At 48.3% G+C, this 14,220-nt stretch overlaps 1 protein-coding gene across 1 annotated transcript in view; it reads left to right on the forward strand.

The window, feature by feature from the left end:
* Positions 1-14,220, forward strand: part of lrp2a (low density lipoprotein receptor-related protein 2a) — a 40,636-nt gene that overhangs the window by 15,221 nt on the left and 11,195 nt on the right. The window contains exons 25-55 of the mRNA XM_037488080.2: positions 7-387; positions 715-729; positions 1,027-1,275; positions 1,875-2,086; positions 2,176-2,360; positions 2,466-2,694; positions 2,804-2,981; positions 3,181-3,309; positions 4,121-4,287; positions 4,429-4,572; positions 4,710-4,819; positions 5,048-5,225; positions 5,349-5,562; positions 5,651-5,890; positions 5,993-6,181; positions 6,585-7,505; positions 7,591-7,756; positions 7,845-8,003; positions 8,102-8,391; positions 8,481-8,681; positions 8,871-8,897; positions 9,009-9,044; positions 9,128-9,370; positions 9,457-9,582; positions 10,126-10,245; positions 10,775-10,906; positions 11,704-11,905; positions 11,997-12,292; positions 12,542-13,208; positions 13,640-13,810; positions 13,900-14,123. Of these exons, the coding sequence (XP_037343977.2) occupies positions 7-387; positions 715-729; positions 1,027-1,275; positions 1,875-2,086; positions 2,176-2,360; positions 2,466-2,694; positions 2,804-2,981; positions 3,181-3,309; positions 4,121-4,287; positions 4,429-4,572; positions 4,710-4,819; positions 5,048-5,225; positions 5,349-5,562; positions 5,651-5,890; positions 5,993-6,181; positions 6,585-7,505; positions 7,591-7,756; positions 7,845-8,003; positions 8,102-8,391; positions 8,481-8,681; positions 8,871-8,897; positions 9,009-9,044; positions 9,128-9,370; positions 9,457-9,582; positions 10,126-10,245; positions 10,775-10,906; positions 11,704-11,905; positions 11,997-12,292; positions 12,542-13,208; positions 13,640-13,810; positions 13,900-14,123 (6,801 nt within the window). The remainder of the gene's footprint in view (positions 1-6; positions 388-714; positions 730-1,026; positions 1,276-1,874; positions 2,087-2,175; positions 2,361-2,465; positions 2,695-2,803; positions 2,982-3,180; positions 3,310-4,120; positions 4,288-4,428; positions 4,573-4,709; positions 4,820-5,047; positions 5,226-5,348; positions 5,563-5,650; positions 5,891-5,992; positions 6,182-6,584; positions 7,506-7,590; positions 7,757-7,844; positions 8,004-8,101; positions 8,392-8,480; positions 8,682-8,870; positions 8,898-9,008; positions 9,045-9,127; positions 9,371-9,456; positions 9,583-10,125; positions 10,246-10,774; positions 10,907-11,703; positions 11,906-11,996; positions 12,293-12,541; positions 13,209-13,639; positions 13,811-13,899; positions 14,124-14,220) is intronic.

Consider the following 14,220-nt stretch of genomic DNA (forward strand, 5'->3'; position numbering starts at 1 on the left):
TCTCAGCCACGAGGCCCCCTGGGATGTGCCACCACGAGAGCGAGTTCCAGTGCCAGTCCGACGGGAGCTGCGTGCCGTCCACCTGGGAGTGTGACGGCCACCCGGACTGCGAGGACGGCAGCGACGAACACCACGCCTGTCCGCCTCGCACCTGCCCCTCCTCTCTCTTCCGCTGTGACAACGGAAACTGTGTGCTACGCAGCTGGCTCTGTGACGGGGACAACGACTGCAGGGACGGCAGCGATGAAAGAGACTGTCCCACGCCGCCGTTTCGATGTCCCAGCATGCAGTGGCAGTGTCCGGGCCACAGTCTGTGCATCAATCTCACCACAGTTTGTGACAACACCCCCGACTGCCCCAATGGTGCTGACGAGTCTCCTCTCTGCAGTAAGTCGGCTCTCTGCTTTCTTCGGTCAACCTGTATCATGTTCTTTGTCTCTCACAAGTACTTGATTGTTTCATTCAATTTTCCGGCATCCAAAAATGTAACTAAATTGTCACATGACATTAAAAACAGGATCAAACACTCCATTGATTTAGTGTAATTTGACAATTTCAACTTGTACACTCGTAAACAAGGGCTTCATTTCACAAAAACAATGTCTTGAATGTAATCTGTTTCTCTTTGATTGTGTGTTGAAATCAAGCATGTGTGTGACTTCACCTGCATTAACGTGAAAATGATCTGTGATTTTCCTTTTTCACCACTTTCAGACGAGCCTTTGCCAGGTAGGAAACAAACTTTTAATCATTGGTAGAAATGCTGCACGTAGTTTTGATTCAAGTCTCTTTATTACTTTCTTTTGTGTTCATAGATTTGTCTCACAACATAATCATGTCCACAATTATTTTTAGTGTTTCTGGTGAATATAGAAATACTATTAAACAAATATGCATTCAAAGCTGTGATGTTTGTTAATTACCATTGAAACAGTATATTAATTGCATAACTTATTATTTGTTTGTGTGAGTTATTATTTACATGGTCTGATATATACATTTCTTTCCCACTTTCAACTCATCAAGATCAAGAAAGCTGCTCTGACAACAACGCTGGCTGCACCCACGTTTGTATCCAGGGGCCGTTTGGGGCCCAGTGCTCCTGCCCTGTGGGTTATCAACTGAGCAACGACTCCAAAACCTGTGAGGATGTAGACGAGTGTTTTTCCCCGGGACAATGCAGCCAGGACTGCTTTAATGAGAGGGGATCTTTCCGCTGCCACTGCCAGGAGGGTTATGCTCTCGAAGCAGACCAGCGCACCTGCAAGGTCTCAGGTGAGGAGGAATGTGGCGTAGGCCTTCTGCACGTGGAACATGGTGCTCCAGTGGGAGCTACAAATAACAACCTATCATCTCATAACGCAGTAAATAGGTAACAGGGACGATTTTCGGTCCTAAGGCGGCATGGTTGTCAAAATGGCGGCTACGCAGCACATGACCCGGTAGTCTGCGCTGTGCTGGCTGCCGGGCGGGAGCGGGCTGTGATCTCTGGGGCGGGGGGGGGCTGCGAAACTGACACCGCCTTTCTTCTCCCGCGTCTCTCCCTGCTGATCTGATTTCTTCAGATAAGACAAATAACATATATGTCACTCACTGGCCTACACAGGTGTAATTAGGACATAATCACCAACAATGGGCTGTTCATTGGGAGCGTGCCTGACATGAGCTCCTCTTCCACACAGATAACCTGCTGAAAGACCTTTCAGTACAATAGGTCATTATTTGGACAAAAGTGCATTCCCTTGGGGTGGCCATTGGAGTAGGTTCTATCTAACAGGGCTGTCAGATAGGCACCTATACAGCCGATAGGTGGTCTCATTAGCATGATGACGGACATGAAAAGCACGTAACAGAGATTTGACGTCTGCTTACAGATTCTCGTCAGGCGTTCTTGCTGGTCGCCAGCCGAAATCAGATCGTGCAGGATGACATAACCGCTCAGCCCAACGTGGTCCGCCCACTGGTTCGAGACGGACGCAACATCGTGGCCCTGGATTTTGACTCGGCCACCGACCGCGTGTACTGGTCCGACACAAGCCAGGACCGGATCTGGAGTGCGAACAAAAATGGCAGTGACAGAACTGTGGTGCGTTGTTTCTTTCCCGTCTGTCACTACAAGGTTTATTTATATGACCAGTAAACATATTTAACTGAGAATGACTCTCTGGTGGCCAGGTATTCGACAGTGGAGTGACTGTAACGGAGAGCCTTGCTGTGGACTGGGTGGGCAGGAACCTCTACTGGACTGACTACGTCTTGGAGACTATTGAAGTGTCTAAACTGCTGGGCACCCACCGCACCGTTTTAGTCAGTGAAAATGTCACCAACCCCCGAGGCCTGGTGCTGGACCCGAGGGACAGGTCAGTTAGAGACATCTTTGTTTCAAATCTGTACGTCTTGGAAGTTATGGTCACCTTTTCATCTGGTCCAGATGGTGTTAAAAGACTAGCGTTTTTTTTCCGCAGTGCCCACCTGATGTTCTGGACCGACTGGGGGAGGAACCCCCGCATTGAGAGGGCCAGCATGGATGGGAAATTAAGGACTGTGATTATAAATACCAAGCTGTACTGGCCCAACGGTCTGACCATAGACTACCCGAACAATTTGCTCTACTTTGCTGATGCCTACTTGGATTTCATTGACTTCTGCGACTACGACGGCAACAACAGGAAGCAAGTGCTGGCCAGTGACCTGGTGAGTGTACGAGAAAGACACGTTTTCTGAACAGTGCAAATTCAATATCCTTTTGAATAGCATGTGAAAGACACACTTTTTTTTTTCTTTTGCTACTCTCTGTGAAAAGGTACTGCAACATCCCCACGCAATTACCATTTTTGAGGATTTTGTGTATTGGACCGACAGATACATCAACCGCGTGATGCGAGCCCATAAGTGGCACGGGGAGAACCAGACAGTGATGCTTTTCAACCTCCCTCAGCCCATGGGCCTGGTGGCAGTACACCCATCCAGGCAGCCTGCAGGTAAGGCAAAGACGTTGGTTTGGTGGTTCTTGCACGTCAATAACGATGCCAATGTGCCGCGGATGCATTGTTTTTGTAAATACATTTCAGAACAATCGACGATAAACGGTGGAGATCCTTCTGCTGATTCTAGTATTCATGTGTGTGTGTGTGTGTGTGTGTGTGTGTGTGTGTGATTGGGTGGTTTGACAATTCTTAGGGGAAAATCACTGCTTGAGGAGTCCCTGTACTCACATCTGTCTGCTTTCTGCTGTGGGACCGAGTTACTACTCATGTGCCTGCCCCTCAGGCTGGATCCTGGCAGTGGACCAAATCACCTGCACCAGAGGTATGCATCCTACCGAATGGAGGGAAACCCTCATCACTCAGTTTGATGAAATGGAAGTTGGGTCAGATGCAGTTGATGAGTTGATTTAATCGTATGGTATTCATCTTAGCTTTGGTTATTGTTGCGAATAGCCGACTGTTTATCGTGGAAATGTTTTGGCAAGCTCCATTTAGTTGGAAAGAGGATAAATCTTTGAAAAGACTATTTGTATTGTAGATTGATCGAGGTCCTTGTCAACAGTATTCCATTTAGATTCACTCCTAAATAATATAAGCAATATAAGCATGTCTTTCAAGGTCTTAAGGAGACAAGGGATCTTTAATTTAAAGTCCAAGGGGTCCCCCTTAGGTCAACAGCTTAACTTATCTCAGGTTTCAGCCCATTCAAGCCGAGCAGAACACATTCTCCCCCCCCCCCAAGGCCAACAATTATCCAAGAATGAAAATGCCCCACAACCATTTGTCGATTGTAATCAGGATGACAAAGCAAATGTGATCGTAGAGACAACTTTCACCAATCCATCCCCCTAATAGATCATGGCCTGTTTGCTCAGGATCCACATTTTTGTACCACCTTTTTACCATGTACCATACGCTTAATGCATCTCTTAGTTTTGTATCACAAACACGGTTTCCTGTCTGCTTTTTGTGAAAAAGGACTACAAAATGCCTTGATAAAAATATCTAGGGTACCGGTTTTCTGTCCAATGTATGTTTTCATCATTCTGCGCTTCATGTTGGAACAGCCATCTGAAAATGCATTTTATAGGTACTGTTTATTGACTGCATTTGCTTTTTGTTTTTACACGTAGTTGAGGATCCTTTCCTGGTGGTTGTGAGAGACAGCATCATCTATGGCATTTCCTTGAACCCAGAAGAGAAGAGTAACGATGCTATGGTCCCGATTGCTGGGCTCCACAATGGCTACGATGTTGACTTTGACGACAACGAACAGACCATCTACTGGGTGGAGCACCCGGTTAGTTACTGACCTGTAGCAATATCAGATCCCAGAACCTACCTCTCCTCTCCAAAGTCAACTTTGAGATTGTGGTCAACGATCAAAAGTACATAATAATACAAAAGAAAAAAGATGAACTGGTCTTCCTTTGTCCATCAGGGTGAGATCCACAGGGTGAAGTCAGATGGAACCAACAGGACAGAGTTTGCCCCGGCTGCCATCCTTGGCTCCCCCGTCGGCCTGGCCTTGGACTGGATGACAGAGAACCTGTACTACACTAATCCAGCTACACAGTCGATTGAGGTAAATTATTCTATGTCAGCTTTTCACTCCGAATTTTATTTGAACTGAGACTAAGTATGTGTGTGTGTGTGTGACTAGGGGCGATGTCACAACACAGCAATGCCGTTGAACAAATGCACCTGTTTGTGTTTGGCCAGGTTTTGAAGTTGAGAGGGGAGGTGCAGTACAGGAAGACTCTCATCACCAACAACGGCTCACCAACTGGTGCTGGCAGTCCCGTTGGCATCGCAGTGGACCCAGCACGTGGGTAAGCCCCATTTAACACAGTTCTGGCACGGCCACTCATCCCCAAAGCAACTGAGCTCCTACAGCCCTGCTCACGGTCACCTGCACTGCATCCAGAGAAACTCAAACCAATGTTACTGAGTTCATCATTTGGAGATGAACGATTTTCCCAAGGGCAGTTGATATCTATGAGCAAATTATAAATGGCCGAGGCACAAAACCTAACCTCCATTCTCGAATGTCTTCTAAGCAAACTGTACTGGACAGACCAGGGAACAGAGAGCGGCATCCCTGCCAAGGTGGCATCTGCAGACATGGATGGCTTGAACCCTATCACCTTGTTCACCAACAACCTCGATCACATTGAGTTCATCACTGTGGACATCCGAGAGAACAAGCTGTACTGGGCTGTTACCAGCACTGGCATGGTGGGCCTTACCTCTGTTAACTCTCAACCACCCCCCCTCCCCATATTTGTTCCTTCTGTTTGTTCTTTTTAATTGTACAAAATGAATATATTTGACTGCCTGTCTGGCATGTGATCTCCACAGATTGAGCGCGGGGATACGGATGGGACTAACCGCATCACCATAGTGACGGGCCTGTCTCACCCCTGGGGTGTGGCCGTCCATGAAAATTACCTCTACTTCACCGACCGCAATTTTGAGGTCATAGAGCGCGTGGACAAGTCCTCGGGTGCCAACAGGGTTGTGCTGCGAGACAACGTCTCGGGACTCCGAGTCCTGAAAGTGCATTATCGAGAGAGTGAGTATCACAGGGAGACCTCCTCATCCTCATTCACTGCCGTCTGGGCTTTTTATTGATCCCGCTGTATTCTCTCCACGAATCTCAGCCTCCGCAGGGACATCCAATGGCTGCACAAACAATATAGGAGCGTGTGAACAACTCTGCCTGCCTCGCACGCAGGGTCTGTTTACATGCGCGTGTGCCACAGGATTCAAACTCAATGCCGACAACAGGACCTGCGCTCCTTACCAGTCCTATGTGGTCATCTCCACTCTGTCTGCCATCAAAGGCTTCAGTCTGGAAGGGACAGACCACTCTGAAGCCATGGTGCCTGTGGCTGGGAGAGGTCAGTGATCATTATGAATTACAGGATATAATATATATATATAAATTGTGTTTAACGTTTCCAGTTTTATTGCAGTGTCATGACTAGATTCTGGTCCTGCAGGCCGTAACGTTTTACACGTTGATGTACACATGGCGTCCGGTTTCATCTACTGGTGTGACTACAGCAGCACTGTGGCGGCACAAAACGGGGTCAGGCGGATCAAACCAGATGGCTCGGGATTACATAGCGTAGTAACATCTGGAATCGGACGCAACGGGATACGAGGCATTGCCGTTGACTGGGCTGCAGGTAAGGCTGTCCTGTCAGCCCCCAAATGATTGTTTCGTTAAATTATGTACTATATATAGATATTATAGGATCTTTTAGTTTTGGTTCTATTCAAAGTTAATCAACTTCAGAAACAGATAAGCTTTTTGCCCTTTTATAGTAGAATACACTAGATATATATATATATATATATATATATACAGTTGTTTTCCTCTCTGTTCAGTGATGACAAGACAAGGGTTCATAGTATGTTGCAAAACATCATATTTACATGATTTATTAATTTACATGTTAATACACGCCTCATTTTCCACTATGAAAAATATATTAATTTTATGCGTTTGTTACTGATGACATCATGTTCTCAAGACTTAAAATATGCATGATGCTACTTTAAACACTGGGCTTACTTATCTATCCTCAGGCAATCTGTACTTCACCAACGCCTTCCTAACTGAGACATACGTGGAGGTGCTCCGCCTCAACACCACTTTCCGCAGAGTCCTTCTGAAGACCCAAGTGGACATGCCGCGCCACATCGTGGTCGACCCCAGAAACCGCTACTTGTTCTGGGCCGATTATGGCCAGAACCCCAAAATTGAGCGAGCGCTCTTGGACGGCACCAACCGCACAATTTTAGTGTCCTCGGGGATCATCACTCCACGAGGTCTCGCTCTGGACTGGCAGACTGGCTACGTCTACTGGGTAGATGACTCCCTGGACATGATCGCCCGGGTCAACCCGCAAGGAGGCGAGGCCGAGGTCATCCGGTATGGCAGTCGCTACCCGACGCCATATGGAATCGCAGTGTTCGAGAGCAGTATCATTTGGGTGGACCGAAACCTCAAGAAGGTGTTCCAAGCGAGCAAACAGCCCGGCAGCGCGGAGCCGCCTGCCGTCATCAGAGACAACGTCAACATGCTGAGGGACGTTACAGTCTATGACCGCCGCACCCAGCCCGCCACCTCCCAGGAGCTTAACCACAACCCTTGCGCAGAGGTCAACGGAGGCTGCGCCCACTTCTGTTTTGCCCAGACAGGTGGCCAGAACAAAAAATGCGGCTGCGCTTTCGGCAATCTGGGAGCAGACGGCGAGAGCTGCGTGGTGTCCAGGGACGATTACCTCATCTACACGACGGAGAGCACCGTGCGCAGTCTGCGCCTCGACCCCGAGGACCACGCGCTGCCCTTCCCCGTGGTCAACGTGCCGCGTACGTCAGTGGCTCTGGATTTCGACCTGACGGACAGGAGGATCTACTTCACGCAGAGCACGGCCCCAGGAGCGAGCAAGATCAGCTACATCAGCCTGTCCTCTCCCACCTCAGATCCTACTGTGGTGGCTTCAGGTCGGTGCCGCGCTTTCACTTAAACCTACACTTTAATTCACCAACGGCTTCCCTGATGTCGCTTCGGTTTCCTGTTTCCGGGCAGATCTCGGGGCTCCTGATGGCATCGCTTACGACTGGATAAACAAAAGAATTTACTACAGTGACTACGTCAACCAGAGCGTCAGCTCTATGTCTGTGGACGGCTCTCAGAGAACTATTATTGCCCACGTGTCCAGGCCTAGGGCCATCATGTTGGATCCCTGCAGGGGGTAAGTCTAACGCAACAAACGCCCTCTTTGCTCATCAGCTGGGACTGACATCTCATAAAATAAAATTAAAAACTTTCTTGTTCCACAGATACATGTACTGGACAGACTGGGGAACCCATGCAAAGATTGAGCGTGCTACTTTAGGTGGAAACTTCCGAGCAGAGATTGTGAACAGCAGTCTGGTGTGGCCCAACGGGCTGACCCTGGACTATGAAGAGGAGAAACTCTACTGGGCAGACGCCAGCTTGTAAGCTCTCAGCATTTTTATTTTTCAAATAATTGAAAAAGAAATACGATCACCTTGTCAATCTGCTGCAATTATCCTTATTTATGCTCTGCCATCAGACAGAAGATTGAGCGGTCCTCTCTCACGGGGTCCAACAGGGAGGTCATCGTCAGCACAGCCATCTACCCCTTTGCCATGGCTATGTTTGGCCAGTTCATCTATTGGACCGACTGGAACACACGCAGCATCTATCGGGCCAACAAGCATGACGGTTCTGACCAGAGAGTCATGATTCAAAACCTTCCATCTCGGCCAATGGACGTCCACGTTCTGGCCAGCAGGAAACAGCAGCAGTGCGATAGTCCGTGTCAGCAGTTTAACGGAGGCTGCAGCCACATCTGCACGCCGGGTAACAGCAGTTTCATTCCGTCCCGTTGCTAATGTGTGCTAAATAAAAACTACTTGTATCAACTTTTCTATTCCATTTGATCCTGTTAGGACCCAACGGAGCTGAGTGCCAGTGTCCCTCGGAGGGCCGCTGGTATCTATCTGAAAACAAGCACTGCGTCGCTGATAACGGGACCCGCTGCCAGCCGGGCCAGTTCACCTGCATGAACGGCCGCTGCATTCGTGCCCAGTGGAAATGTGACAATGACAACGACTGTAGAGATGGCAGCGACGAGTCGGAGAGACTCTGTGGTAGGATGTTCTTCAAAGCGCTTGCATTTATTCTGGCCTTTATTGAATTACTAGCCTCCTCCTTGAGCCCTTACACATCCTGCATGAGTAAATCACAACTCTTTTCTCTGATAAAATTTTATATTAATGCTTTTTCCTAACCAATACTAACAAATGATGTATTTCTTCTTCAACAAAATTCTGTCTTAGGACATAAACCTGACTTCAACTATGTCGGTGTGTATGCTTCCACTTCATGATTAAGTTGTGATTAACATGCATCATTCTTGATATTTAAGCAAATGAACACTAACAAATTAATCAATGTCATTATATATTTGCATGCAGTCCCACAGCTGCTGTCATCCTTTATTGCCTTGTCAGGTAAAATGAGTTTCAAATACATGTGTATATTCGGGCCTTCCCATTGGCCGGGGCTCTAACGCGTTCTTGATTCTGATTGGCAGCCTTCCACACCTGTGAGCCGACAGTGTTTACTTGTGGCAATGGGCGATGTGTGCCTTACCACTATCGCTGTGACCACTATGACGACTGTAGAGACGGCAGTGATGAGTTGGGCTGTTTATTCAGACCGTGCGACCCAAACACGGAGTTCACCTGCAGCAATGCCCGCTGCATTGCCAAGGACTTTGTGTGCAACGGCATCAATAACTGCTATGACAACGGCACCTCCGATGAACAAAACTGCCGTGAGTATCCTAAGTTTGCCACAGAAACAGAGGCGGATGGTCACATGAAAGTGGTTGTTATTATAACCTCTAACTGATGGTTTCAGCGGAGATAACCTGCCAGCCAGAACAAACAAAATGTCAGTCCACCAACCTCTGCATCTCACGTACATACCTGTGTGACGGAGACGACGACTGCGGGGACATGAGCGATGAGAGCCCGACACACTGTGGTGAGTTCTGCAGCATCACTGGTGCTTTTTTCAAAATGTTGTTTTATTGTCTCAACATCCTACGCATAATAAAAACTAAATAGTTTCCTCTAAATTCAGAAGTAAATTGATGTTTCAGTTGCTTGCAAATCGCTGTAATTTGACCAGTTCAATCTTGTATTTTCACATCTATTATTGGTGAGGGCATTGTATTGTGAATCTTTTGAAAAGATGCTGCAATTGGTATTTATTTGCTCTATTGTGTACATTTTTGAGTGCACTGAAAAGTGCAAATATGTTATACATGCATTGATGATACACACCCTTCTACAGTCACCTTTACTAAGCCAAGAGCTTTAGAAATGTAGAAATGACAAACACTTTTGAAATATAAATCTTTAGGATCCCTTTGAGTATGATGTTGCAAAAGAGGCATCTGCTCAGTCTATAAAAGAGTCAGAAACAGATTAGTCTTCGCCCCGCCCCCCACTCATCAGCATAGTAAGATTCCCACGCTGAAGAGTCCTCCAAGTTGTTTCATGCCTCTCCACGTCCTCCGCGTAGCGGCGTTCACATGCTCCCAGACCGAGTTCCGTTGCTCCAGCGGCCGCTGCATCCCCGCCCAATGGTACTGCGACGGAGGGGCCGACTGCGCCGACGGCTCGGATGAACCCCTCTCCTGCAGTGAGTGTCAATGCCCAGACAACGCTTTGTGTGTCTGCCGCCGCCCCTTTATCAGCTGCTCGGTTATTGCCGATCTGCATCTGTCCGCTGGTGTGAGAGAGGGCTGTGAGTGATGTAGCGGAGAGTGCCAGTCAGTGGTGTTTTCTCTTTGTTGATGATGTGGTCAGTCAGGCCTCCTATTGTGTCCCTGCATTCCTCCGTGGTGACGCCCATTAGTGTCCTCTGACAAACAGCACCTCCCCCCTCCCTTTGTCCATCAGGGGTTACAGAGCTTCACTTTGGCTTTTGTTTAGATAGCTCACCATGCATGGGAATGTAGAGTTGCCATGACTATTTTGAAAGCTTTGCCAGTGTCATATTGTGTCTTGCTTAAAAGCCAGGGGGGAGGTACCTGGGATAATTGGAAATTACAAAAATAAATGAAATGAAAGGATGATAATTGCATGATGAATATTAATGAACTGGCACAGATATTGAAACTGTGCTGTGCTATATTCATAGTTTAACAATATATGACTTGTGTCTGCAGTCGTACCGGTCAGAACCTGCACCACGGATCAGTTTCGCTGTGATGATGGCAGGTGCATTGCCTCATCCTGGATCTGCGATGGGGACAACGACTGTGGCGACATGAGCGACGAAGACCAGAGGCACGACTGTGGTAGGCATCTTTTCATCTTTGCCTCTCCTTCCTTCTCTCCCTTCCACCTCTTCATTCTCTTTGTCCTCCTCCCTTTTCTGCAGCTTCCTACTTCTTTATGTCCTCCCCTCGTAGCCCAACCCTCTTGTTTGCCACTTTGCCCCCTCCGGCTTCCCTCATCCTCTCGTTATTCAGGACGCTGATGGATTAGGATCCACGCCGCTGGGGTAGAGTTGTATGGGAGACACATGGCAGTGGGTGCCCGGCATCTTATTCTCCCGTTGAAGGTCTCTCCGATCCAAGGAGTTGACATTCCTGATTTCTCCTGCCTCACTCGTTACTTTGTGCATGCCTCCTTTCTCTGGCTTCCTGGCTCAGGGTGGATCAGGACTCTGACGTCTCACCAATGTGTGCTCCAACAAAAAGATGCCTGAAGCTAAAGACTTGGGCACTGCCTGAGCCTCTGTAGGAGACAACAATGTGGATCAATCTCATTAGATGGATGAAGAATTTGAAGTCACGGCTGCTTGTTTTGAAATACAGTTTGGAATGTTTGGATTGGAAAGAATGCAGGTTGACATTGGGTCATCACTACGGCTCTCCTCCGACAAAGAAAGTCTGCGGGGACTAACTCAAATTTGTTCGGAGATTTAAATCACAGATCTGTAAACCTGTGCTTCTCCACTTCAACTTTTGTGTGCACAAAGGATGCCCTCATACTTTTATAGTCGTAAAGTGAAGACTGGGACGAATGAATTATGGAAAGTTGATTTTTTTGCTTCTTGTAAATGGCCCTGTCTGATTTTTTTTAATTCCAGGCAATGGCACATGTTCAAGTGCAGAGTTCACTTGCCTCCACAACCAACCCCATCAGCCTAAATGTATCCCACGTGACTGGGTGTGTGATGGAGACGCCGACTGTGCAGATGCGTTAGACGAACATCAAAACTGTTCCCGCAGATCCTGCGGCATCAACGAGTTCAGCTGTAACAACGACCTCTGCATCCCCAACTCCTACAGGTTAGAAAAATACAAATCCCCAAAGCATCCGCCGTCAGCCCGTCTGGCAATTTGACGGAGTCCTTTTTGCGGCCTGTGGCCTAAAAACCAGGTGCGACCGCAGCAACGACTGCGGTGACAGCAGCGACGAGCAGAGCTGCGCCTACCACCCGTGCCAGCAGCACCAGTTCACCTGCCAGAACGGCCGCTGCGTGTCCCAGGACTTCGTCTGCGACGGCGACAACGACTGCGGGGACGAGTCCGACGAGCTGGAGCACACGTGCCACATGCCGGCGCCCACGTGCCCCCCCGGGGAGTTCAAATGTGACAACGGACACTGTGTCCCCCTGAGGCAGGTGTGCGACAGGAGCGACGACTGCTCCGACAACAGCGACGAGAAGGGATGCGGTGAGTGTCAAAAAGTTCAAGAAACAACGATGAAGTTTCACATCTCCGTTTTTTCAGCTTCCATTTGTGTTTTTCTAGCTTTTGCTTGCTTCCTTATGGGTGGTTTCCCAAGAAAACTCCATACAACCACAATAGTCAACAAATTATACCAATTGGCAAATACAAATGCTGCATTTAGATAATAACTAAGCTCATTTCTTCTTTTTCCGAGATAATTGTGTTGATAAAACCGCTTCTTTTTCTACGCAGGTGTCAACGAATGCACGGAACCGGCCGTCCATCACTGTGATCACGATTGCACCGACACGCCCACCAGCTTCATCTGCACCTGCCGCCCGGGCCACCGCCTCATGTCGGACCGCAGGACGTGCGACGACGTCGACGAGTGCGCGGAGACGCCGAGCGTGTGCAGCCAGGTGTGCGAGAACACCGTGGGCTCCTACATCTGCAAGTGCGCCCCGGGATTCCTCCGAGAGCCCGACGGCCACAGCTGCCGTCAGAACAGTGGCATCTCGCCCTACCTGATCTTCAGCAACCGCTACTACCTGAGGAACCTGTCGACGGACGGACAGGCCTACTCCCTGATCCTGCAGGGCCTGACCAGTGTGGTGGCCGCGGACTTTGACCGAGTCGACCGGCGCCTTTATTGGATCGATGTGAGCCGCAGAGTGATCGAGAGGATGTCCTACACGGGCGCTAACAGGGAGGTGGTGGTCAATGGAGTCCTGCACGGGGAGGGCCTCGCGGTTGACTGGATAGCCAGAAAACTCTACTGGGTGGACAGCTTCTTGGATTGTCTCCAAGTGTCTGAGCTGGACGGTCGATTTGTGAGGAAACTCGCTGAGCACTGCGTCGATGCCAACAACACCTACTGCTTCGAAAACCCCAGAGCCATTGTGTTGCATCCCAAATATGGGTGAGTCGGAGGCGAGGAGGAATTTAGTCTTATGATTGGGCCCGAGCAATACAGCAATCAGCTGGGCGGTCGGTCCTAGCATAAGTATGGAGGGTTTTGTAAAAGAAATGGCAGTGCAGTTAATTGCATATCTGCTGTCATCTAACCCTGTTTTTATCGAAAGTCTTAAACAACCAAAGTCTAGGTATCCTCAATAAATAATCAAAAATAGTATTCATCATTTATCAGTTTCTATAAAATACAGTATCAGAAGTCAGGAATCAGGAAACATTTATTGCCATAATGTGTCAGACATACAAGGATCTTGACTTGGTATTAATGTGGCTCTTTCCCATTTAAAGCAAATTAAATTATTGAAAATTTACAGACTCACTCCTTTTCAGATATAGGTAGATATGTCACCTAAAGCTATTTTCTCTGCTCCCTTTTAGATTTGTATACTGGACGGACTGGGGAGACAGAGCCTTCATCGGCCGTGTCGGAATGGATGGAACCAACAAAGCAGCTATCATCACCACCAAGATAGAGTGGCCAAACGGGATTACCATTGACTACACTAATGACAAGCTCTACTGGTCCGATGCTCACCTCCGTTACATAGAGTAGGTGCACTTCATCAGAAAAGGGTCGCGCTGTTCTTGCTGGCAATGTTTTTATTTTTATTTATTTTTTATTTATTTTTATTTGTCAGGTACTCAGACTTGGATGGGCACCACAGACACACAGTGTATGATGGAGTTTTGGCTCACCCGTTCGCCCTGACCGTGTTCGAGGACTTTGTGTACTGGACGGATTGGAACACGCGCTCAGTGGAGAAAGGAAACAAATACGACGGCTCTGGGCGCCAGGCCCTGGTTAACACCACCCACAGACCATTCGACATCCACGTGTGTCATCCCTACCGACAGCCCATTGGTGAGTTCAAGCCGCGTGTTTCGAGTTTGGTTCCTTATCTCTTTTCCTTAAGTAGAGGGAACAATGCACCGGCCGCGATTAGCCCGGGCCGCGGGGG

Source organism: Pungitius pungitius, chromosome 10, assembly GCF_949316345.1.
Source record: "Pungitius pungitius chromosome 10, fPunPun2.1, whole genome shotgun sequence".
NCBI classification, from domain to species: domain Eukaryota; kingdom Metazoa; phylum Chordata; class Actinopteri; order Perciformes; family Gasterosteidae; genus Pungitius; species Pungitius pungitius.